The 27,876-nt window shown below is 33.2% G+C and overlaps 1 protein-coding gene across 1 annotated transcript in view; it reads right to left on the bottom strand.

Moving 5' to 3' along the window:
• Positions 1-4,504: 4,504 nt before the first annotated feature.
• The window catches only part of LOC126750518 (tumor protein p53-inducible nuclear protein 2), a 42,627-nt gene continuing 19,255 nt past the window's right edge, over positions 4,505-27,876 (bottom strand). Inside the window, exons 3-5 of the mRNA XM_050460160.1 lie at positions 19,937-20,171; positions 14,527-14,819; positions 4,505-9,885 (exon numbers count right to left, since the gene is read on the bottom strand). Of these exons, the coding sequence (XP_050316117.1) occupies positions 9,730-9,885; positions 14,527-14,819; positions 19,937-20,171 (684 nt within the window). The 3' untranslated portion in view covers positions 4,505-9,729. The remainder of the gene's footprint in view (positions 9,886-14,526; positions 14,820-19,936; positions 20,172-27,876) is intronic.

Genomic DNA, 27,876 nt, shown 5'->3' with positions numbered 1-27,876 from the left:
TTAATTAATAATGCATAGTTAACAATGCTTATAAGTTTGCTTATTTTTTATCTTTATTAAAAAAAAATCTCTAAAAATCAAGTGGTGCGATAATTTTGTCCACGAGTTTATGAGAACTTTTCAGGTATTCAGTCTTATGCTGGGGGATTGCCAGAGTGCTTTTAAAGTGAATATTTACATTATGTGTATCTCCCCTTTGAATTCTGACAGATATTCTGGTGCATGAAAATTAATTAATTTATGTACAGTGCAGCTTATAACCAAAATTCTTCTTTGCACCATATTAAGATTATAGACCTGCCTTACATGCATTAACTTAGATTTCTACTAAATCTTACACAGGACTTTTGAATTTTCTGGATTTTCTATTTATTTTGTTTAGTTAAAAAAAGGACCATGTACATATTTAAGTATCCAGTAACACTAAACTCTCTGTAAGGATTTTTTTTGTACTAGCAAATATCCTTAAATTCATATAATGACTTTAATATATAATGTGACTGTATAAATCTTATTTACAGTATTGGTAATAAAAGTTGAAACTTTTAAAAATTTAAAATTTTTCCAATGTTTTAAATTTATATTTTATTTTTGTACATCCAATCAATAAACATATTTATAAGTAAAGAAAAAAGCATACCAGAATTTCAACCTTATCTTGTTTCAGACAATAAGAAATACTTTTATTACAAATTTTTGTGCTGGACAAAATGCTTGGAACTTTTTATAAAAGATGTATTTTACAGGCAGTCTTTGACACACCAGTGTGCAAGCGGGTTCTTTTTATTTTGTGTTACCATGGGAAAAGGCAAGGCCTATTCCAGCGACATTCGCCAAAGGATTTTAGATTTTTACAATCAGGGTGTTAGGCAGCGTAATATTGCTCAAAGACTAAACGTTCCTAAGAACACCGTGTCACGGATAATTAAGAAATATCGTATATTTGGAAATGTGGTACCAGGTAAAAGCACTGGAAAACCTAAATCCACGACTGCCCGTGTAGATAGGCGAATTTTAAATATTTCCCAGAATGACCCATTTTTGTCATCCTCCAAAATTTTACAAAAATTAAATGAAGGTGAGCCTTCCAATATATCTGCAAGAACGGTAAGAAGGCGATTGTGTTCTGGTGGACTTAACAGCTACAAACCTGCTAAAAAAACCTTTGCTGCGGAAGAAAAATGTCAAGTTACGCCTACAATTTGCAATGGATTATCTTAACTGGACTGTACAAGATTGGAAAAAAGTGCTATTCAGTGACGAATCTAAGTTCAATCTGTTTTCCAGTGATGGAATACTTCATGTAAGACGACCGAAAGGTGAAAGACTCAAGAAAAAGTTTATTCGACCTACGGTTAAACATGGAGGTGGTAATGTGATAGTATGGGGATGCTTTTCTTGGTATGGTACTGGGCCAATACATAAAATTGTGGAGAAAATGGATCGATTTATGTATCGGGATATTTTGCGAAATATAATGGAGCCTTACACATTTGAGTCTATGCCAGTAAATTTTGTATTTCAGCATGATAACGATCCAAAACATTCGTCAAAATTGGTAAAAGAATGGTTGGACCAAGAAAAGATCATAGTTTTAAAGTGGCCGGCCCAGAGTCCAGACTTAAACCCGATTGAAAATTTATGGGAACATCTGGATCGCAAAATTCGGGCATCTGGAACAGTCAAAAATGCTGATGAACTATTTCATAAGCTTGTTGAAGTCTGGACTCACATTGACAGACAAATAATTGAAAATTTGGTTGAATCAATGCCCAGAAGAATGCAGGCACTAATTAATGCCAAGGGTTACCATACCAAATATTAATTATAATATTATGGTTTCAATAAGTTATGTTTTATGTCGTTTTTGAATAAAAATCATTTAGTTCCAAGTATTTTGTCCAGCTTTTTTAAAATTTTTATTCCGAACTGGTACTGGTGCTGAATTTTTGTCAGCATTCAAATTAATTAACACTAGTTTTTCGTGTACAACAACTTTATAAAAGAAAATAAAATGCTAATTAAAAGGCACACAAAATAATAAATTTTCAAAATTCCAACTATTATGGCCAATACTGTACATGCGCATTAAATGACATTCGATTATCCATACAAAGGCCCAGGTTTTTTACTTGATCTACCCATTCCAATTCAACACCATAAATATTTAATTTACTTGGTGGTTCATTATTCAAGGTACTTTCATTGCTTGAGAACAAACAGGATTGGACAATAGGAGTATATACAATCCTATTGTATTGCACAAATACAATATAATAAGATGATTATAAGTAAAATACAAAACATTCTTACTTACAAAAAAATATATATACAAAGAAAACAACTTAATATTTACAGACTTTGAGAGAACAATAATAAACTATAACTATTTAAAAAATGAATTGGTTGCTCATATAGTCTGATATCTCATAGTATGCCTTGTTTATTAAAAGGTTTTTTATTTTGTGTTTGAATGTATTTACATCCAGGCTTTTTATATTATTAGGTATTTTATTGCAAAATTTAGGTCTATGTTGATTCCATCCATTTGCTGATTTAGTTATATAAAATAACTTGGGCCAATAGTATTTTTGCAATGTGTCATAAGTCACATAGTATGACTAAAGCAAGCCTACATTTTTCTAGTGCAGAGATTAATGTGACAGCACCATGGCCATAGTTGGAAGATTCAGGTTGAAACCAAATTGTGCCCCAGTAAATTATTTATTGTTTTTAAAGTAAAAGTCGGCGTTTAATTGCGGATTCAATTGTCTTAGCTATTACTGGTATAGAAATAGGGCGGTAGTTTGATGGATTATTCACAATACCCTTCTTGTGAATTGGAGCTCTTAGAGTATTTGGAAAATAGCCAGTCTCAGAACAGGAATTCACTAAATAAACCAAGATTTCAGTATTGGTTCCAAAATAAATTTTACCAATGAGTTACTAATAACAAACCTATCTCTGGATGGTATCGATCTTATTTCACTTAAGGAGTAAATGCAATTGATTGTGTGAGGTCTGAATTTTTTCAGTAAATTATTTTAATTTAGGATTTAGAACAATTTTTTGTTAAAAAGTATGAATATATTTATTTGAAAGTTGTTTAGAAAGATTGCCATATTAGTATCTAAGTCATTGACAAAAAGAGTATTCTAGTTTGTTCCATATAATTAATCAAACAGATTGATTTTTTCTGTGGTTGAAATTGATTTAGAATTCCTATCTGTGCACAATTATTTTTTAAGTTATTGTAGTTCAAACAGCTATCTATAGTAGAGAAATGAGACCTACATAAGTAGAGAAAAAATAAAAACCCTAAGTCTCGGTCTCAAAATATTTTTTATATGTCCCGAAGGATACATGTTTCGCTTAGAAAAGCATCATCAGACATACAATAAACAGAAAAATACACGTAATTACAATAAAACCCCACACTAAAACAAAATCAAAGTTTAAAATTAGTTAAAATTACCTTATAAACTAGTAATAACACTCACGAGATTTTTTTAAAAATATAGTTGCTTTAAATTCATTGGGTTTCACATTGCAAAGTATATTGTCATGTGTACAACTGACTTGTTGGTTAAGTAATTGTTGTATTGAAACCAAAGGAAATGATTAAATCTTGTAACATTATAGAGTTGTTGCCTTTTTGAACTGAAGTTAATATTAAAATCACCATATATTCTAATTTTTTTATATGATTTATCAAGAAGTTCAAACCTAAGAATAAGTGTTTCAATAAAAATATTAATATCCCCTAAGGGACTTCGATAAATGCATAATATCAGAATATTTCAATGTAACCCCAGTTATTTCACAATGAATGTTAATGAAAATTCTGCTTAAATCTTTTATTTCACAAGACTATATTAGTTTTTAGAAAAATTGAGGTGTTGTTCGGCAAAATGAATTTCCAAGAGTGTAACTGTGAAACCGGTGTATTTCTGTCAGTCCAGGTCTCTAAAACACACAGAGCATTAATAGATGTATTATTATTGATTATAAATGCTCCTAATTCATTCAACTTGCCATTGAGACATTGTATATTAACATAAAATATTAAAATATATATATAATTATATAAAATATATATATATATATATAATTAAAATTTTAAAAGTGGTGTGTTGAATTGACCTGACCAATGCAATCTGAGAACACATACTGTGAATGGGATCAATTTCCGTACCATTTGGATTCTTTGATAACCTAATAGATTTTTACATCATGCACCCACGAGGTAGTCCTAAACTCTTCAGACATAAATCTAATCCATGAACCTGGGAAGTGAGTTTCACATCCCTGGAAATGAAATTAAAAGGTTCTCAAAATTCATCATTTCAAAATATTTGGAGATCAACTCTAACAACTTGGAAACTCAACTCAGTGTCTTGAAAAATGATCTTCAAATACTTCTCCACAACTTGCTTCCAAAGAATTTACATTTGAATATCTTGTGTTAGGTGCCATTTACGAAATTAAAATAAAACACAAATAATTCTTGTAACATAAGTACCTTTTATTTTTTTTATCATTTTTTTTATAACATTTTCTCAGTACCATTTTATAGCCACAGGTAAACCAAAGATAGAACTTTTTTACATGCTTAAAAAAGCCATACATTCATTTTGTTTTGTTGGATGTATCTTTTCACACAAAAATCGATACTGACTAAAGAAACAATTAGCTTTATGCTATAGCACTAAATATGCTCACTCGGCTACATTCTTTTTTTTCCAATGGTCTCATTGGACCATTGTATTTTTACTCATACATTGTTTTTTTTTTAATTATTAAGACTAACATCTATTCGTGCATCATACATTTTCTCAGGGTTGCTTACGTTTTGACTTCAAAAGCAATTTTTAAATTTGAGAGCCAGAAAAACAAATAAAGGTTGGACAGAACAATTGGTGCATAGAGGTTTATATATCTATTTAAAAAAAGCATTATGCACTTTAAAAATATTAATTATAATGTGCTTTCTTTTTTGTTTTCACTAGGCTTTTATTGCCACAATTGTTAATCTGAGCCTGTGAATATTTCTATAAGTTATTTTATATTTTTTTTGTACTTTTCTCCAATGGCAAAATAAACAATGAAATTAAGCCTACTTATAATCTCTACCGGGTGTGCTATAGGGTAGATTTAAGAGGTCTAAAATAAATATAACATAAATAATTTAAATAAAAAATACAATACTATATAACAAGATTTCGGGTCCGTTTAGAACCATCATCAGGACACTTGGCTAGATATATCACAGATTGCTCTGATGACACCTTTTATGTTTTGTTAATTAATTTTAAAACTTTTGTTATACGCTACTTTATAAAATACGAACGATAACTTACTTACGATTATTATTATTATTATTATAATTATTATTATTATCATAAAAAGATGAATATACTTTATAAGTTATACACGACACTAAGAAACTATGAGAAGAGATGCTTCTAAACGGACTGTACTCGGAATTGCTGCATACGTTAAACATAATATACATTTTCAAATAATAAAAATATAATTCCATCTCTTACAAATGTATCACTTACCATACACAACTCGGGAAACTGACCAAATGATTTTCAATGCCCAATGTTGTAACGAACGATTGAAGAAATACTAACTACAAATTCATGTTAAAATAAAAACGGTTTTTGCCGCAACATTCTTGTGTACAGAAAGATAATAAATAATTAGTTTTTGAACACACCAGTGGTCCTTTTGTACACGACATTTCGAATTTTAACCCAAATCAGACTGGGGTGACGTAGGGTTTCTTTAATTTATATTTCCGTACGTCACAGTAGGTGCTCAAAATTCAAAATGTGATGGTAAATTTTTTAGCCTAATGAACACTAGAGAATAAGTTTTTTTTATTATAGAAGAAAACGGCTAAGTTCAATAAAAGCTATGTCTAGTGTGAAGGATTGTTGCGGTCCTCGAGTTTAAAAATTAGAAATCTATGGAACCGTAAGTTAAACTGATATGTGTGGACATTGATGAAGGCTCCAATTGCAATTTTTGCTTAAAATAAACTCAATCATGATCGGTATTTTTTTTTAATTCTTTTGATTGATAATTCTTTGTTTCATATTACTAATATTCTTTTAGGTTCATTTCAAAAAACACTTTATTTTAGCGTCTTCTTCAACTTCCTTGAAAGCCGTATTTTATTGACTTGGAAAATTGGAAAAATGTAATTATTTTTTTAATGAAAATTTGTCATGTTTTGGAATTTAATTCCGATAGTTTCGACTTTCTTAAAAAACTGAGAAAACTTAAAAAAGAAATCCATTTATCAGATCAGTGGTGGAAATTAAAGTTATGGGAAGTCAAATCAAAAGAATTCCAGAGACGTACTAAGTTCAAATAGCCGGAAATTTAATTCCAAGTCCTAATTTCAAATCCTGAAAAGTTAATTCGAATACCTTGAAAAGTTTATTTATTTCTATTCCAGCAGGCAATTGTCCAATTTACTGATTCGAGTACTTGTTAGTAAGTTTGCCTGCCCTGGTAACAAAGAAATTATTTCCATAATGGGTGCAATATGCAATGAAGATATCTGACGGGTCTGTTTCTTAAAACACACAGACAAATTTTACCGAGTATATATAGACAGTCATAGAAGGCTGACAGGTGACGATATTTACGAGAGGGTTGGAAAGTGTAGATATTAAGTTCAGACTCAAACTCGTAATAGATAATGGGAAGTGGAACATTTCTTTTAAAGGCAATATATCTTAAAATGTGTGCCGAACCTGTTAAACGATCTGAATATGATTGTTATAATGAGTTGATCAAATTCATGAACCATAATCTAGGTGAGAACGAACTAGTGCCTTGTAAAGAATCTTAATAGAGGCAATGTCCTGGCAATCCTCGGTGCACCTCTTAATTAAACCCATCATTGGCATAGCCTGTATCAATTGTTGTGATATGAAGAGAAAAATTTAAATGACAGCCTAAGGTTATACCAAGATCTTTTACACTAGATAACAGTATTAGAGGAGTGTATTAATAGTATAGACATGATTAAGTTCACCTGTACCACACCACAAAAGTATGGAAAGACATTTACTGAATTTACTTAAGACCATATTATTAGTGGTGCACCATGTAGCAAGCCTATTCAAGTTAAGCTGAAGTTTTACGCAATCATCCAAACCCTACACGATAAACCTTGAGATCATCTGCAAATTAATAACCATTCATGAAACGACTCCCAATACTATAGATGAAATTGTAAAAAAGTAACAAACAAATGAGATCCTTGGATCCTTGACCAAATGGAGCCTGTACTTCATTTGATTCAAAATTGCACAGTCTACCAATCTATCTACGGAGGGTTAGATAAGCTTTTCAGCCACATATATAGGTAACCGATAAGGCCGTATGTAAACTTCAAAAGTTGGGTTTTAATGTCCAGGCAACTGGAAAATCAATACCTGGAGTTGACTTTTCAGCACTTTTAAGTATAATAAATGGACTGAAAAGCCAAATTAGAAATTTAACTTCAGAAACCTGTAAAATGACAATTAATTTAAATAACAATTTGAAGTGAAAAGTCTATTAAAAAGACTTGAAAAATTTACTCTGGAAACTTAGGAAATGGGTTTTAAATGCCTGGAAATGACATTCAAAGATCGTCAAAAGTCATCGACTTAAAACTTTTGGAAATCAACTCTAGAGCTTTGGAAACTCAGAACATTAACTCAAAACATTTAAAAATCAATTCGAGAGACAAAAATTATCTTTAAATATCTGAAAATTAAACTGCAAAGTCCTAAAAAATCAATTCGAAAAGCTTAAGAAATTACTCCAGAGAATAATATGGAAGAAATGTGGTTTTTCAACTAAGACGGGTCGAAGTTGCCAGCCTGTGGCGGCCATGTTGTTTCCGTGACCTTTGTTTAACCTATTGTTTGTTACTCAGTTTACCAAATTACAGCATGTCCAAATGATATATTTTTTTTAAGATGAACGTTGTAAATAAATAATAAAAATAAACTGTAGAGTGACCATGAAATATTTCCTAATTTCCCAATAAAACTAGAATAAACCTGGATAGTGGTGTGTGCTCAAATGTTCCCACAAGAAACTTCAAACATTTTTAAAATACTTTTAATTAGTTTTGAGCTATCTAAAAAAGCTACACAACGTCATACAGCATACAAGACCCAGCGAGAATAATAGAATATTATTGATAATGGACAACCACGCTAGCCACTTCATCCGAGAAGCAATAAAGTAACTTCTATAACTTCTCTGTAAAGTAAATAACTTCAACAACAATAGGAGAATCTCGCCAACCAGATCTCAGCTTACATGAAATTAGGGAAGCTAATATCTTGCCAGAACCAAATTCTTCAACCTCTGGAGTATACATCGCTAAGCCGTTATCACTAGTAGACAGTACTTCCATGCCTTCAACTTCATCTTGTCAATTAATATAGCTTAATTGCCGAAAAAAACTACTTTCTCTGATTCTTTCCAGCGCACCGGTGAAAGATGCTCCTGAAGAAACAGAAAAGGAAAAAGTAGACAAATAAATAAAAAAATACAGATTACAAAAAATATTTAAAAAAAAATTAAACAGCAAAACACAAAAAGACAGTTATACGATTCTTCTACTTCAGAGAGTTCATTAGCAATACCTTATCACCACGGTGATAAAGATATAGATCTAGAGAATGAAGAAGACGACAAAATTTGTTTGATTTGCAATGAAGAAGGCAAAAACAATAAGTTATAGTTTCGATGTGGCACGTGCTCTAAATAGACCCAATCTGAATGCACGGATCTAAACTTAAAAGAAAGCAAAGGACAAAGTATGGGTGTGCGACTTTTGTTACAATTAGAATTAAAAACAAAATTGTTCAAACGAAGCGAACGACAACCTAGTTTCGCAACACATTGTTTGTTGTTTTTCCGTGCTCTATCTGTATTGTTATGGCATATCATATTAGATTAATACTATATTTTGAAGGTCGATTACTGTGACAAGTAGAGTTTACAATATCAATAAATAAATATTTTTAGTTTGGATAGAGAAGCATCCAAGATAATTGGATCCCGCTAAACTATTTCGTGTGGGGTTTTTTTGATGTTGCAGGCCTATGCCAATAAACCGCAATTGACCCATGCTCTTAAGGCTAACATAACCTAAGTCATCGGTCAAATTTAAACGATGTTATAGTCATTACATAATGGCATATATGAGCCTTTCAAATAAAAAATAACTTCGTTAATATCTCACGAGCAGCTTGTTTTATTCCATTTTAACATCCACTCGCCCTTAAAAAATATCCCTTTAATTTCCTAGAAAAAATATTGGAGCCTATAACATTTCCCAAGAAATTCAATTTGATGAGGACACTTACTACTAAACTTCTGCAAGTCTGTTTTTCTTAAACTTAGCCATTTTTTATGAATGTTGCGACACAGATCAATTAGTGGAGCTCCCAACATGCCACAAAAAACAAGAATAAACATCAAAACAATATACAAAAAAATACGGTTTCTCTTGAATCCACCCGATGCACAAGAACTCCACTAATTACAATTAATTATATAAATATATACATTAGAAATTTGTTATTACACTAATACTAACCACCTCGCTCATATATTTTTTTTTTTAATATTTCTATATTCACGTCGTCATGTTTGAGATCAGATCCGCAATGTCAAAGTGGTTGAGGGGGAAGTCCACCCTTAACATTTGCGGTTATTGTTGGCGTGCGAACGGTTGGCTCCCTGGCTGCGCTCCTTGCGTCTGGGGTTCCAGTTGCGTCCGTTCGCTTCACGAGCCTTATTCGCCCTCGACAGGTACCCACGGGCCGCCTGCTGGGCTACTTTTTTCATTTGCACCTACAAAAAAGAAGAAGAATTCAAGTAAGGACACTCAGTCGGTCTATCAATGAGCTTAGAAATAAACAGCAAGCGTGTAATAATCGCACATTTTTTTGCATTTGAGTCTAAATGATTAATGGTGCACCACCTCACATCAAGACCATCAGCATCATTTTAAAGGAAGAGGCAGCCTCTTTTGGAAGTAAGTGAGTGAAAGACCTGTAGATCGTGTGCACACATAAGGAATTTGAAGTTATATATAAAATGACAGATATGGTTAACAAATAATAAAAATAAAGACAACGTGATCCCTGCGGAATATCAGGCATAACTTTTATTCCCTTGGAAATGAAATTATGAATGCGAACAACTTTGTTCGTTACTAATATATGCTGAAACAGAACGATTCAACTCCATTTACTCCACAGAATACCTTGGAGAAATCAGTATTTATAGTATATTGAACAAATAGCAATCGACGCAGAAGCTACTCTAGCATCAAAACTTGATACTCTTAGTGAAGGAACGACTTACCTCAGAAATTCTACATTATAAAGAAAACGAACGAAAGCTGAGATGAAACAGTGGAAGGAGGAAAAAAGTAAGCTAGAAGCGAATATTACAGATCTAGAATTATTAAATAAAAATGTAATTATAACAATCAGCATCTTAGGATCTGAAAGCAACAATTATGCATCACAAGACAAGGAATTGAATCGCTATCTTAGTTACAAGAATAGAAAAATATAAAGCATACTGAAAATGCAGTTCACATCGAAGTATTTAATAAAACGAGAAAACAGCGGCTTAAATTACCACTAGAAAGAATCATAAAATACTTGTACTAGGTATACATTAGAGTGACATCTCTGTTTAATCCTGCGACCAACCAAACGTTTGACATAAATTGTCAAAGAAGTGACAATATGTTTTGGCGAATATGACTGCAAGCTAAAATCTAGTGTATTTAATATGAATGACTATATTATACTTTTTTGACAAATCATAATGCTGTGACTCGAAAACAAGTATCTACAAAACTGGAAGAATTATTGCGAGCAGGTCTCATACTGATCTTATTGTGGTTAGGTGCAGTTTTCATAGTGATAGACCAGTACTTAATAAATGTATATATTTATCACTATGGAATCTGACACAATATTTGTTCCAGTTATAGCAAATTTACGCGAATCTTTAGAATAAGTGTGTACTATAATTCATCTTTTCGCAATCGTATTATGAAGAATATTAATGTTACAAATTTTATACCACCCCAGAAGATAAAAACGAAAAAAACAGTTCCTATTTCACGCCTACCATCTACACAGTATAACCCTTCCCTAAATCAACGTCTTAAAGACTGCTCACTACAGTTCAGCAATACTCGAATACTGTTTTACTAGTTCTACTTAATGTCCATTCCATAAAAAACCTAAGGTTTCCCCCAAAAATTATTCTCCTAACTGAGCATTCGTTAAAGGCGATCGAACCTACCCAATTATGTAATTGTATCTAAATTCTGTAGAACATAAACGGCACGGCGCATAAAGGATGCATAATGGTAATTAATTAATTGTTTTTGAAACAGAGTTATTTTCAGTGTGTAATGAAATACGATCATCTTCTTAATGACACCTAGTTGGAATTCTCAGTTATTTTTGCAAGTCTAAAAATGTCTACATTATCTTCAAACATCCCGATCTCCGTTATCTAAACTTTCTAATCTTTGACTTGGAGCATCTTTTATCCCAGCTATCTAAACTTAGGGCGTATTATTCTTACGGGAGACTGATATTAATTATAGTGACAACACCTCTGTTTCTATTGTACGTCTGAAAAACTGGCTTACCTCTTTTAACTTGACAATGCGTGTAAAATCTCCGACTAGAATTTCCCAATTGTCATCTAGTACTATTGATTATGTTTATTCGAACCTCTCTAGCAACAATATAAGCTGTAGTGTAGAAAGGACGGGACTATCGGATTATGACGCAATCTTATGTAGCCTCATTGAGATTTACAATAAAACTAAATCTATATCACGGTATGGACGATTATACACAACTTCTAACTTTAACCAGTTTCAAGAGCTAAGTAGTTCCATCGACTGGCACATTCCGTCTAATATATTCAAAGCCCTATCAATCTTTGACGAAGAAATAGTGCATCTATGTAATTTAACCTTCCCAATCATCAAATTAAATTAAAATCTTAAGTTATTCATGGTTCACAAAAGGGCTTAAGATATCTTTGAAAAATCTTCGCTAACTCCATATGATTAAAAAGTACTCAAATTTCCCCGGATTAGTCAATACTTATACCAATTAGGCTGACTAAACGATCATAGTATTCCAATCAAAATTAATTGACAAATAAACAGAGCGAGACCTGGAAAATACTCGTAGTTAATGATAGATGTCGAAAGAATAATTATCATTTAGAAGTTATGCCAGAGGTATCGCCCAATAAACTAAATACATTCTTTTGTAACATAGTCCATGCTCTTTAAAGGGATTCGAACTCTACTAGATCCGACACCAGTTACGTAAAAGATTTGTTGATCAAGAATTCATTCTTTCAACTAACCTAGAAAGTTAAAAAACTTTACAACTCATTAAAAATAAAAATTCCTCTCTGGATTGGATGGCTTATCAGTGCCAATATCTTTTTATTTACCTGATGAAGTATTTCCAAATTGTTTAAAATTAGCGAAAGTAATTCCTATTCATAAACGTGGAAACTCTGAGGAGTCTTTGAACTCTAGACCTATTCGTCTGTTGTCTAACATTATCCAAATTGTTGGAGAAACTGGTATAATCTCGCTTGATAACTTTTCTGATATTAATCGATCCTCAAGATCTCCCAACCTCACTTAGTTTTCAAGAAAAACGAAGAATAGGCGATGCAATTTATTACTTTATTTTCCAGCTTTATAGCCAGATTAACGGTGGTGGCGTTTCCCCAGCAAGATTTTGCTATTTATCAAAGGCTTTTGATTGTGTAAGCCCCAAGATTCTGCTGCGAAAATCAGAATTGTATGGCAAAAGAGGCACAACTTTGTCTTGGTTTAGCTCTTACTTAAAAGATAGCAAGCAGGGCATTTACGACGAATCATCCCATTCTGAATATGGTTCAAGGGCTCGGTCTTCGAACCGATACTGTTTCTGCTTTATGTCAGTGACATAATTTACCTTAACATTCAAGGAAAATATTAACTTTATTTGCTAAATTCTTAAAAAAGTGGTTTGATTCAAGACTTGCAACTTGACGCGCGTTGACTGCGCAAAACGTTTTGCAACGTTGCATTGCATTCAGTGTGCACGGAAAAGTGCGCACAAACGATCTTCTTTGCGCGTCTTAATTGTTGTTCTGCCAATTGTCGCTACATCAAAAGAAAACCGAGGCTCGTGCACGTCTTTTGAAACGAAGTTTTTGATGTGAACTATTAACATACGTTTTGATAGTTCACTTCCCGAACTGTGCCATCAAACCAATTACATTTACCACCTAAAAAATAAAAAGTCTGACGCTTGACAAGAAATAGCTATGTCCTAAATGTGCATGTCGATATTATCACATCGAAAATAATGAAAAAGGGCAAGAATCGATTTTTCGCTTCGTTGCTGCAACGTTCACAAATGCTCAGCGCGGCTTGGCGCGCCTGGTCGGACACCAGGTCTGGACACACATTTTTTGAATCAAGAGTTGAAGACGATCTATATTGCCCTAAATGAGTCACACCTTAGGAATGGCTTCTGAGGGAATATTTGAAAGTGTCTTATCTTACAACTTTATTCTACAAAAACGTGCCATTCGTTATGTATATGGTATCCAACTCAGAGAATCATACAAGCCCTTAATATAATTAAAAATAAACTTCTAATTTGAACCAATTGCTAACCAACTTCCATCCAAGACATAAATTTATAGTAGAAAATCCGCGGATGCATCATTGTAATTTACCCATACCTACATCTACTTTAACTAAACAAAACTGTCTTCTATAACGGCTTTACTTTTAGGAACAATTTTTTTTAACAAATAATGCATATAGGAAAAACTTTTTGCAATTTTGCAAGGAAAATGCAATTATGTCAACCTCCCAGTATTTATTTTCAGCAGGACTAAATGTAGAGGACGCTGTTGCATATTACAGAACATATAGTAACCAATTTTAATAATACTTGGAATTTTTGTAAACTTAGCCCATGCATTTGACACTGTAATACATATAAATTTTTTCAGTAAACTTGAAAATATTAGAATTAAATGCAATGTGATAAAATTGTTTAAGGCATTTAACAGAAAAAATACAAAAGGTAAAAATAAAAGATATATACAGCAAATCTCACACAATAGGAATTGGAGTACCTCAGGGAACTGTTTTAGATCCTAGGCTTTTCTGTTTATCTATAAACGACCTTTTTTCTGCCATCTCCGATATAGATTGCTAACTTGTATGCTATGCAGATGATACCTTATGCAGATACACCTAACACAACTTCACACTACATGATGTGACATGGGTTTTAAAGGCTTGATGATGCTCTGGCTAGAGCAAAACACGTTCAGCCTGTTAAACGTTGTGAGAACGTGACTGTGTGGTTTCTTTGTTTTCATCAATTTTGGTTTTTTAAGATAATATTGACTGCTCTTTACCTTCTGCGCCCTCCGGTTTTTCACCACCTGCGCATCGTTGAGTTGCAACGCGCGACTGCATCGGTGTTGTGCCGTAGCGTTGCGCGCGAACCGATAAACCACCATCTCCTCCTCGGCCAGCTCCTCCTCTTCCATCTCCTCTTCTTCGGGCACCACCGAGGAGGCGGAGGAGCCCGGTTGCTGCAGCGGCTGTCCAGTCACCCGGTGCGAACCGACGCTCCGTTGGTACACGCTCATCGACGGATGCTCGATCAGTAAGTTTTCCAACGGGGAGGTTCTCAATTGGACCGGACCTACGATATAATTAATTAAAGTTAACCTAGATTGTACATTGTATTCCTTTGGGGTTGTAATTCTAGGGTATCTTCACTAGTATTACAGATCCCAAGCAACACACGATAGTTAAATAAACGTTTATGTTTGGTTTATACCAAGAGTGCATTTTTGGTAAAACTTTAACGAGAAATATCGGATAAAATGTCCGCGTGATACACGTTGAGGAAATTAATATTATATTTATGTTATTCACGTTTAACAAGAAGGTTTATTACATGTTAATAATACATAATTATTACGTCATAAAAGTTAAACGTTTATAAGTATGGTATATTATATAGTATTTAAAGACGTTTACAAAATGCGTTTAATGGAATAAGCTTCTAAACAAACATACTTACCAGCAACAAAACGTTGAATTTTTATTTATAGGACACCAGTATAAAACCGTTATTTTAATCGTTAAGTAGTTGTTGATTTGGAAATTATAATAAAGGTTTCTATCTTTGACCTTGACCTTGCATTGTGGTATATTATACCAGACGCCCAGGCAGTTTATCGACAAACTTTACAGGATGATAAATAGGAAAAAACATTTATATGACTGTACTAAACGTCTTACTTTCGGATCTCCATAGCGTTAATTTAAAAAAGTTTTTTTTTTCAAATAACATTACTACCAATGAAGATATTTTTTTTTAATTTGCAAATGTGTTTTATGCATTATGGAGCATTTTTTAACGCCACACAAGAGGCGACCATAAGGAATTTTTCGTGAATATTTTTTATTAAAAAAAAAACAGTACACTACTGAGTTTTTCTAAAATAAATTTTATTTTTTAAATCCTTGTTTAGTTTTGACCTAAATTTGTATTGTTGGGCTTTTTTTAATTTGAGGCACTGTTTTAGGGTCAAATAATAAACACCATTTTTGAAATTGTCAAATCGATAACATTTATTCAACAATTATTAAAATTATCTTTCTCAAGTTAACTATTTTAAAATAAATTAACGTTATCTTCTTGGAAAATCAATGCAATTTTTTAGCATTTTATACGACAACTGGTAGAAAAAGCAAACCGCAAGTGATTTTTAAGTGTAAATTCCTAATAAATTAAAATTTTTTGGGCACTAAATTCTAGTAGTCCTATGGTTGGAACCTTTGGTGTGATGCTCAAATTAGGAGGACAGTTTTACCACTAACCAAAACTCTTTATTTTTAATCTCGACACGTGTTTCGCTAACGAGATGTTAGCATCTTCGGGAGAAAATTATAACTTGGAATAAAAAAGTTTTAATCTTCTCCCGAAGATGCCTAACATCGTTCAAGCTAGCATCAAAGAACTAAATTCTAGTTTGAATAATTTCATTTATTATAAACATTAAGCTAAATAGAAAATTATTTCTTATTTAAAAAAATACAATAAAAACAGCAACCGTAACAAAATAAAATAAGACAAAATATTTACATTAAGTGTTCTACATGACGGCCATCTGATTCAATACATAATCTTGCTCTTTTTGGTAAGGAACAGCGAATTCTTTGAAATATCCCCACTTTGGGAATTTATTGCAAGCCTGCTCAATTCTGTCCCAAAGCTGTTCTAGAGTATCTATGGGAAAGACCTTAAACTTCCGATTTTAAATACCCCCAAATGCAAAATCACAAGATTTAACTCGGGGAATCTAGGAGGCCAATCAATGAGACCACGCGCTCCCATCCATTGATTTTAGAACGCCTGATTTAAATACTGCTAAACGTTTATACCAGAGTGTGCGGGACGCATATTCCTAAATAACCGTCAATCCGTCCATTCGGGTACAGCAGAAGCGAGACTGCTAAATAACAGACTATTCGTCCGGACCTGCTGCTCATACGTCGGTTATACAGACAACGTACAGGAATAACTTGGTTTTTAACTTTTGCTATAGATTTAAGTTTATTTAAGGTTTATTAGCAATTTTTTAAACAAATAATGTAATCACTAAAATACATTCTTCTGCTCAGCACATGAAATACGCATCGGTAACACTAATTTTGAAGTAGGTAAATATTTTTGTAGAATTTTTCTTTCATTCAGATCATTATCGGTCATTATTACTAAAGGCTCCAATTTAACAGTAATAATACTAATTAATGCTTCCACAGCTGCCCCAAAAATATTTGATTTTTGAGTGTTGCTAATAATAGTTGCCAATGGTCTCCGATTGTGTTACAAAAAAATAGACCTTGTGATCTTGAGTATCCCAGTTTGCAGTGGCATCTACAAATATTATTTCGGACGCCTGTGATATTTTTTTAGCTCTTTGCATTAGTTTTGTACTTATAACGACATCATATTGATTTTCGACTTGTACTGTTTTAAAAATAACCCCTTTTTCTGAGGCCAAAATTTCTTCCAGTGTTTGCAACATGTTAGGCACAGTACGTTTTCTATAAAGTTCTTTAAATTTTTTCCTATATATTTGACACATCTTTTTCTGTTGGAAACTCTGCGCTCAAATATTACCTCGTTATATTTAGAATTCAGTTCTGACACTTTTTCCATATAATGTATGATATGCTGATGAAGCAGAGCTTCATCAACTTTTTGTTGCTTGTTAACAAACTAATAATTTTTTGTTTTACCCCTACGCCTAAAGGTCGTTCTCTAAGAGCTTCTACTACATTGTGTCTATGATTGTGTTGTCCCTTAAAACTGTACATGGATAATCTTTATCAACCGGTATTTTAGCCTTGGACTTCTCAAAGAAACGATGAATTGTAATTATTAACCTAGCTGGACAACTTAAATTTCTGAATTTCTTCTTTTTTACTTTTTCCTGATTTTGAACATCTTGTAGAAAAGTGGCAATAGTAGTGTCTTTTAAAAATATTTCTACACCTAGCGGTACATTTACATGTTTTATTTACGCTCCATATTATTTTGCTTAAATCTTCAAATTCTTAAATCCATTTCTGAAATTAAAATATTATATCAGAATATTTAATAGGAATCACTTGACTTCAACTGAAATAATTTTTACATTCTTATTTTAGTTTTTTAAAAATTTATCCCACAATCAAAATTAATAATTTACATAAACTAGCAAGTTTAGTAGATGTTTTTTTCATATAACATTATAAAATAGAGCTTACCTTAAGTAATTCGAATAATAAAGTGGGTATCATAATAGTATCTTCCTTAAACTATACAGGATGTTACAAATTCGGGTATATGCATGGGGATCTTGCAAACTGTAAGAGATGCGAGGTAGATTAAATTAGGGCAAAGTTGCGCAAATGGATGCCCAATTAAACGCACTTTAAAAAATTATACCGGCAATAATTGAAAAAAACTGAATTTTTGTAAAATCGTTTTTACTGTTTTCTGAACTTATTTAAAAAGATATTTAAAAATTAATGACACTTTCTCATTTCCACTTTTTATTGTCTACGAGTCAAACTGCATTTTATTGGGTATTAATACGCAACTGGTTTAAACGCAACTTTGCCCTAACTTAATCGACCTTGTATCTCTTACGGTTTACGAGATCCCCATGCATACACCCGAATTTTTAACACCCTGTATAATAGAAAACACCTTAATGATATCAATAATAATAGAGCAGTTAAGCGATCAGGTAGTTCGACGGGCCCTAATAAAATAGTACCAGTTACTCCTATTCAATGCATATTAAAAATTCCATTCTTAGTAAAAAGGTATTCATCGCTAAACTAAATCTTTCAAAAAAAATTATGATCTTGATGTTTTTTTTAATTAGTTTAGACAAATTCTAAACGGGGGCAAAAATTTCGTTCCAAAAGCGCCTAAGCTTTTAAAAAATAAAATAGATAGAGAATTTTTTTACATAAAATATTCCACATAGAGGATTTTGACAAAAATTATTAACCGCAGCAAGGCTTCTTACACTAATTTCAGGATTTTCTTTCACAGTTCACATTTCAGCAGTTCAAAATAATTTTCTCATCATCAACGTTAACAATGAAGTGTCTTCCTGTCTCATGGTTCTTTGGAATGAGAGGCGAGTGATCCTGTCTCTCTCTCAGCCGTGGTGAAGTGCAGTAAACATAGAGTGCAATGGATGTCTGATGGATGGATTGAGCTAGGCTAGCAATACACTTCGATTCACCATAAACTAAATGCATGTCAGCATATTCTTTGTTATTAAAATAAACTATTATTAAAGTTCATTTCATAATTTTTTTTAATGTCATAAAATATTTCCACTAGAATATTTACAGTTAAGTTACTGTAAGAACTTCATCAAGCTTGTTTTTATTTCCGTCATTTTACTTTAAGCCTCCTACCAAAATTTAGAGAAACTAAATAGTGAAATATGTTGCTTAGGTATTTATTGAAACAAGCATTCCCTAAAAAAAGTTTTATTTTTTTATGCAAAAACAGTGCATCACTTAAGAATACAAATTTGCTCAAAATAAAATTTAATGCAGAAAAATGCAGTGGTGAACTGTTTTTTAATTAAAAATTATTTAAGATAAACTACTTATAGACGCCACTGGTAGGAATTATTTTTTTTCTTGTACGTCGAAAAATACTTGTCCCCAGATGCATATAACACTGCAAAATCCGCAAAATTTAAAAAATTTCTACATTAGTAGTTATTAAAAAAAAATATTTTTTAACACCCTGTAGATACGAAAATAAGACGTTTAGTGCTTAGATTCATATAAAAAAAAATCTAATTTTTTCTTGAAGAATCACCGTGTAAAGTTTGTCGTTAGAGTTCCTGGACATCCGGTATAGTAATTGACATAACAAATAAGGAGCCACCAATAAGAATTTAAAAATGGTATGGTCTCAGGTAAATTAGACTTTGAACACCTGAACTGTTGTTGCGTGATTCAAATCCGCGCCCAATGAAAGATTGAACCTTTCCGAATACGAAACAATTCAAGTGTTCAAAGTCTAACTTACCTGAGGCCAGACAATTTTTTTTTTTAAATTATGATTGGTGACTCCTTATTTGTCACAACGATTGCTATAATTTCCAAAGTGATTGATTCACTAAGCTCTACTAAACCCTGCTAATTTTGCAGCAGGTTCTTAGACTAATAAGTTAGAAAAAAAAGCATAGTATTATACTGCAGGGAATTTATAATGGTTCTTACCTGTTTGTGAACTAAAACAAGGTGGCGGGGTGACGAACCAGCTCTCCTCGAGGTCGTGGGGTTGGAGGCGCGTGAGAGAGTCGTCGGATCCGGTGCGGTTCAGTCGTACCCTCTCGAGTCCTCCGTCGCTGAAGTTGTCCTCCTCTTCCTCCGAGGAGTAGACCTCGGAGTTGCCCTCCGAGTCGCAGTCCACCAGCGTCCAGCCATCGTCGTGGTCAGTCGTACGCAGCGCCACCTAAATTAAGAAGTTAAGTTTTTTTTTACAAATAATTAATGCCTTTCATTTCATAAAGTTTTTACAATAATAATGTACAGGGTGGCACAAATTCGACCCTCATCATTGGGATCTCGGAAACCGTAAGAGATGCAAGGTCGGTTAAATTATGGCAAAGTTTGGTAACTTGAAAAGTAGTAACTTGAGTAACCGGGAAAAAAACGAAATCTGGAAAAATCGTTTTTATTTTTTTATGGCGTTATTTAAAATGGTATAATAAAATAAATAACACTTATGTTATTAAGGGCACTTTTTCTCCTCTACAAGATGGCGTTTTCAGAATTAAAATACGACGTTTCGTTTTTGAGATACCATCATCAACTTTTTTTTTCAAATACGAACTTGAATTTCTATTACCTTTTTTTTTTATGGTAAACACAAGCACAAGAGGAAAGTCCTATGTCACTCTTGGAGTGGTGCTTGCGCGAAGATATTTGTGGGCATTTATCTTGAATCGCTGTAAGTTGTATGCGTCGGGAAATATGTGAGGTGGAAGCCCGTTTCACAAAGAAGATGTTCTCCAGATGAATGAGTCCCGATACAGCGACGTCCTTGGGGTAGGCAGGTGGACTCGATGTTGATGAGCCGCAACTGCTAGACGCGTCCTTCTTGCCGGAACTGCCCTGGGTGGAATCAGGCCTGCCAGCTCAGAGGAGCACTTACCGTGATAATAACGGTAGAATAAACAGAGATCAGCCACCTTTCTCCTGTGCTCCAGACTATCCAGACTCTTTGTCAGTTCTGGTTTGTCGATAAGACGAATAGCTCTCTTCTGTATAGAATCCAGCAGGTTTAAACTATGCTTGGATGCAGAGCTCCAGACATGCGAGCAATACTCGAGGGAAGGGCGTATTTGAGCCTTATAAAGAGTCAGCAGCTGTTCTGGTGTATACAGTTTTTTCGTTTTGAAAAGCACTCCGAGTTTTTTGGAAGCCGCCCTGGCGACCTCGGCAACGTGGTCATGCCAAGACACACTGTTGGTGACCTCGACTCCTTGAAGATGTAAAGATGATTTCATTGGCAATGTTTTCCCAGCCATAACCAGCTCCGGGCCACCAAGGTTAGTCTTCATCGTAAATACTGCAGCCTGCGTTTTTTTAGCGTTAAAATTGACTAAATTGTTATCGCCCCATTCCAATATTGCTCTAATATCATTGTTGGTTGAAGCTACTTGTTGCTGCCTAAGATTCTGAGAACTTGCGGTTGTCGTTGGTTTGGCGGACTTAAATGTGGAAATAAGTGTGCTATCGTCCGCAAAGCTGTAAATTGGATTGATAGTGGTTCCTAGCAAATCGTTGATATATACCAAGAATAGGGTGGGGGATAGAATGCATCCTTGAGGGACTCCAGCGTTAATGTTAAATTTGTCGGAGAGGTATCCATCGAGGGCTACTTGGATTGTTCGTTGTTCAAGAAAACTTTTGATCCAATTCAATAATGAGTTTTGTATGCCGATTGAGGAGAGCTTGGTTAGTAGTCCATCATGCCACACTCTGTCAAATGCCTTGGAAATGTCAAGAGCGACTGAGCGGGACTCGCCGTGCTTCTCCATCGCCTCCGTCCACAAGTGTGTGACGTAGGCCAGAAGATCGCCGGCGGATCTAAGCTTTCGGAAGCCGTATTGATGATCGCTGATTAGTCCAGATGATTCCAGATATCTTAACAGTTGTTGGTTGACTGCTTTCTCCATAATCTTCGATATTACTGGAACTAGTGCAATCGGGCGGTAATTGGAGGGCATCGTCTTCTTACCCTTTTTGGGTACAGCTTGCACTCGAGCAGTTTTCCAGCATGTTGGAAATTGACCCTGCTTATACGATGCCGTAAACAGTCTACATAAGGGGGAGTCAATTCGTCTGCACAACGTTTTAGTATTAGGGCTGGAATTCCATCGGGTCCAGTAGCTTTGTTGGTATCTACGCTTTTAAGAATTTTATTTATAATTCGTTGGGGAAACGAAATTTCTCCCATCGATGAATTCACCCTTGGCAAATATGGCGGTGTTTTGCCTTGCGAGTGCAGAGTAGAATTGGACGCGAAGAGTTTACCCAGTAAGTTGGCTTTTTCCCTTGCTGTTACCGCCATAGAATCATCATTTGCTGTTAGGGGTGGCAAGGCCGACTTAGCAAATCCTTGACTACTTTGGGCAGTTTAGCAGTTTGTTTTATTAACCTACATTTTTATAAAACCTATGACATATCAAAGTTTTTTATTTTCAACCGAGTTAATAAATAGCAAAAACTGAGAATTTCCATAATGAAAAAAAATCTTAATACGGACCTGCTTTTATTTTATTTTTTTTAATTATAAGTATCGACTTATTATTAATAAAAACTAATCCACCTCATGATGCAATTTTATAAAATACCTATGACATATTGACATATCATCAATATTATCATCAAATTTAATATTAAAAACTCACATTTCTCACAAAACAGTTAAAATTACCGATTATATAAATAACTAAATAAACTATACTTTAAACATTTAACATCTTTTAAAAAAACTACTGTAACAAAAAGCAAAGAAATATATTAGTAAATATGACGTACTTTTTGTCGAATCCAGCTACCCAAAAAGCCATATAATAATTAAACTTTTAACACTAATTAAATTTTGATTACAATAAAAAAAAACTACATGAAAAGCTCAATTAATCCTCCTTTAACTTCGATGCATTTCTGAATCCGCCGGCGCAGATTACTCGTGACTGCCCGTTGGATCATTCTTCCTCTTTCCAAATTGAAATTCTGGCGTAAAACATTTATTTTCAATTTCGTGTTTGTGACCCAATATCTTCAATATTGCGGAGGGTTGTTGGGTGGGGTCAGAAATAAAACAGAAACCTGTTTACCTAAATGTCGACGTTTCGACTTATATTAAGTCATCCTCAGGACACTGAAATGGATTCAAATAATTACAGAGATAAAACAAAGTAATTTCAAGTACATAAAAAACACTATTAAAATAAATGTCCTTTAAGTTACAAAAATTGAAACAACAAAAAACAAAAACCACGACAAAGTTAAATTTACATTCAGGTACAATCCGTTTAAAAAAAATTTTATAAAAAAAAAACAGTATAAAATTATTTTTTTTTTTTTTATACATTACACCTCTTACCTAAGTCTAGGTTTCTTAAGTTATATTTAAAACACATTAATAATAGAAGCGTAGAATTATTTTTAACATGGGTTAAATTGTATGTATTATTGTGGGCAAACTAGAATCAACAATAAGCCAAGAAACAAATGTTTTTATTCTAGACTTAGGTAAGAGGTGTAATGTATAAAAAAAAAAAAAATAATTTTATACTGTTTTTTTTTATAAAAATTTTTTTGAAACGGATTGTACCTGAATGTAATTTTAACTGTGTCGTGGTTTTTGTTTTTTGTTGTTTTAATTTTTGTAACTTAAAGGACATTTATTTTAATAGTGTTTTTTATGTACTTGAAATTACTTTGTTTTATTTCTGTAATTACTTGAATCCATTTCAGTGTCCTGAGGATGACTTAATATAAGTCGAAACGTCGACATTTAGGTAAACAGGTTTCTGTTTTATTTCTGACCCCACCCAACAACCCTCCGCAATATTAAAACATTTATATTTTGAGAACTTTCTTTAAATACATGGTCTTTTAAATATCCCCATAAAAATAATTAAGAGGTGACAAATCGGGGCTTTCGACAGGCCAACGAACTATTCCTTGGTTTCCAATCCCCTTATTGGGAAAAGTTTGATTAAGAAACTGGGACATAGCAATACCATTATATGGTGGTGCCTCATCCTGTTGCCACCATAATTGCTGAACAATATTCAACGGCTCGTCCTCTAGGGCATCAAACATATCGTTTTGCATCAAGTTTAGGTATCGTTCGGAATTCAAATTTTTATTACAGAAAACTGGCCCTAAAATTTTGTTTCCATATAAACTAATCCAAACATTAAATGACTCCCGTCCCTGTCTTCGAATTTGCTGATTTTGAACGGATTTTCGACTGCTCAATAATGCTTGTGTTAAAAAAACCACTCGTGGAGAAATTCATCCGTCCATATTATTTTATTCAAAAAATTTTCATCTTCATGTAACATTGCATTATGCCAATTGCAAAATTCAAGCTATCTTGCGCTGTCTCGACATATGGTCGATACCTATTTTTTTTTAAACTCTCTGAATCTGCGTCCTAGGCATATTCAGTTCCAAAGAAAATTGGCGTGAGGAACCGCGAGGATTTACCGCAACCTTTAACAAAATCTCCCACTTATTATATTATTGTAAAACGTGGCTTTAAAATATTAAGGCTGCTCTCTACCTTTTTTTCGTTCTGAGTTCAAAATTCGAAAATATAATATTTACAAATATTGAAGCATTTGTCTTGATCTTGTTCCCAACATCTAGCCTAACATCTACAGTATCGGATAAAAATTAAGCGACGCTATAATATTGCTAAAAAACTTTGTGACTGTACCTCGTATAATTAGGAACAATTTTGTAGTATCAGTACATACCTTTGTTAATCGTATTTAAACATTCTTTGCCTCTTGTGATGAATAGCAAGAGATTAGTAAATTGTTGTACGTTTTTATGCATTTTTTCATGGACAAAAATAAAGCGACTTGATCGATATTGTTCATACCATTAGTAGATAAACATCGGTTTTGGTCGGTATCAAATCTATATTTTGTTTAAAAATGCCTCGTGGTAAAAGTTTTTCTATTGATCTTAAAGAAAGAATTATTGCATCGTATAAGATAGGAACACCACTATACGTAATAAAACAAGAACTAAGGGTTTCAAAATCTGTTGTGTCGAGGACCATTCAGAACCATCGAATTAGAGGAAAAGTAGTTAACCGAAAACAGACGGGTAGACCGAGAAAAACTTCAAAGAAACTGAATAGAAAAATTAAAAGGATCTCCCAGGCAAATCCTTTTCTGTCAGCAAAGCAAATTCTGGCTGAAGGTGGGGGCTCTAATGTTTCCTCTCGAACGTTACAGCGCAGACTAGTTGAAGCAGGCTTAAAAGCATGCAAACCTGCCAAAAAACCGCTTCTTAGTAAGAAGAATATTAAATTCTTCTCACACAAAAAAGCACGTCTTCTGTTTGCAGAACAACATGCTCACTGGACACCAGAGCAATGGAAAAAAGTACTTTTTGTACTGTTGGTGTGGGGTTGTTTCTCTGGCTATGAAATGGGACCAATTTACCAAATTGAGGGCATTATGGATAGGTTTAAATATAAATATATCCTTGAAAATGTCACGCTACCTTATGCGGAATGGAATATGCCACTACGTTTTGTTTTCCAACAAGACAATGATCCAAAACATACAGCAAAATGTATAAAAGAATGGTTTAATGAAAATAAAATAGCCATTCTTAAATGGCCAGCCCAATCGCCCGAACTTAACCCGATCGAAAACCAGTGGGAAATTGTGGATAGGCAACTTAGAAGTAAAACCTATAAAAACAAAGAGTACATTTTTGAAGAAATTAAAAATATTGATCAAGATATAATTGATAATTTAATTTCTTCCATGCCTCAAAGGTGCCGCCAGGTAATCGCAAATAAAGGCTTGTGGACTAAATATTAAGGGCGCAATCTGATAATGTTTTCTTTTATTTTTATTGTAAGCGTCGTTTAATTTTTGTCGTGTAGAAATATTTAACTTTTCTTTTTCTTTTTATGATCTTGTTTATACGGAAGAATTTTGGTATGTTATGTAATAAATATGTTTATTAATGAGTGTATTTGTTTTATTGAGTTTTAATTCTTCTTGCGTTTTTGTTTTTTTAATAAAAGAAAAAAAACTGTATCGTCGCTCTATAGTTGTCCGATACTGTAGCTCTAACAAGCCTAAAATTTTACAAAACGCGATGTTATGCTCTTTATACATTTATTCCAGGCCCTAAGACCGCAAAAGTTTGGTATTATTACTATTGTCTAATATGAATTAGACAGTCGTAAAACGTTTTATGACCTTTACGTGGTCCGAACGATTTTGGTAAAATTTTAGGACTGTATTTTGTGTTGAAAAGTCGCGAGGTGGAGAGCGCATGTCATATTTTGACGGCAAGCGAAGGCCATCTTTTGTTTAAAAAGATTACAAATAGGGGAAGTCTTTATCTCCAAGAAAAAATGCATGTAGGTCACTTAGGTAAATGTATTATGCATTTCATTCATCATTTTCAAAAAACGTTCACCAAATAAAACAAAAATTACCCGTTATCGGGAATAAAAACAACAAGTTGGGATTGTTGTTTTTATTCCCGATAACGGGTAATTTTTGTTTTATTTGGTGAACGTATATGTTTTTTGTAATGTTCTGTATCTGATGATGGCTGTTTACACAGCCGAAATGCATAATACATTTACCTAAGTGACCTACATGCATTTTTGCTTGGAGATAAAGACTTCCCCTATTTGTAATCTTTATATACACATTCTCCTACAAAATATGGACTTCTTTCTTTATAGAATTCATCTTTTGTTTGTTTCAGCGCCGCCTTTTTAATTTTGTTTTAATATTGGCGATCAAAAAATATCAACGCGTTGAATTTCCTCCACATTTGCTTACATTCGCCAGCTTATTGATAGTTGTTGATGAAATTGCCAATTGCAAAAATATACGGGGTGCATTAGTTTTTATTAATAATAAGTCAATACTAAATACTTAATTAAAAGAAAAAAAATAAAAGCAGGTTCGTATTAAGAATTTTTTTTTTAATTATGGAAAATCTCAGTTTTTGCTATTAAATCGGTTGAAAATAAAAAAGTTTGATACGTCATAGGTTTTATAAAAATGAAGGTCAACCAAATAAGGTAATAGAAATCCAGGGCCGTATTTGAAAAAAAAAGTTATTGATGGTATCTCAAAAACGAAACGTCGTATTTTAATTCTGAAAACGCCATCTTGTAGAGGAGAAAAAGTGCCCTTATCAAATGTTATTTATTTTATTATACGAGTTTAAATAACGTCATAAAAAAAAAGATTTTTCCAGATTTCGGTTTCTTCCGGATATCTTCGGAACTATTCGAAATTTTTTAAATTTTATAACGGAATTTTGTTAAGTATCAAATTTAGCAAATTTGCCATAATTTAACCGGCCTTACGGTTTCCGAGATCCCAATGATAAAGGTCGAATTTGGGCTACCTTGTACAAACAGTACAAGTCTTTTCCAAAATGAACAAAAAAAAACATCTCGACGGACAATAAGAAAAATATTATTAAAGCAAATAATACAAGTGGCTTAATAATCAAGTTAATTATATCTGAAAAACAACAAGTAAACAAATGAAACCCTAAAAAAAATTAATCCAAAAGTAAGAAAGCAAATTAGTATGTATAAGAAGTAAGGGAGAGTTGGGTAATGGTGCGCGGTGGGTAATCGTGCGCACCGTGATATTTTGTATTTCGCGGGCTATCCGAAACGCTAAACCAGTGCTGCTCTCTGCAACGGAGTGCCTAAAATGTGTGCGCGACCGTTGGCGCTATCAGTGTGTTTACGATCGCCGAAAGGTTAACCGATTGAATTTTTCTTTGTTTTTTATAAGTTTTCGGGGTCAGAAAATAAAACGGTAAGTCGATAATTTTTGTCCAATCGTTTTACATTACTTATATTTGTAAAATCTAGAGTATTGTGAATATTTAGGCACCTT

This window comes from Anthonomus grandis, chromosome 2 (assembly GCF_022605725.1).
Source record: "Anthonomus grandis grandis chromosome 2, icAntGran1.3, whole genome shotgun sequence".
NCBI lineage: Eukaryota > Metazoa > Arthropoda > Insecta > Coleoptera > Curculionidae > Anthonomus > Anthonomus grandis.
The sequence above is the reverse complement of the archived record's forward strand: the minus strand, read 5'-3'. Positions and strand labels throughout refer to the sequence as shown.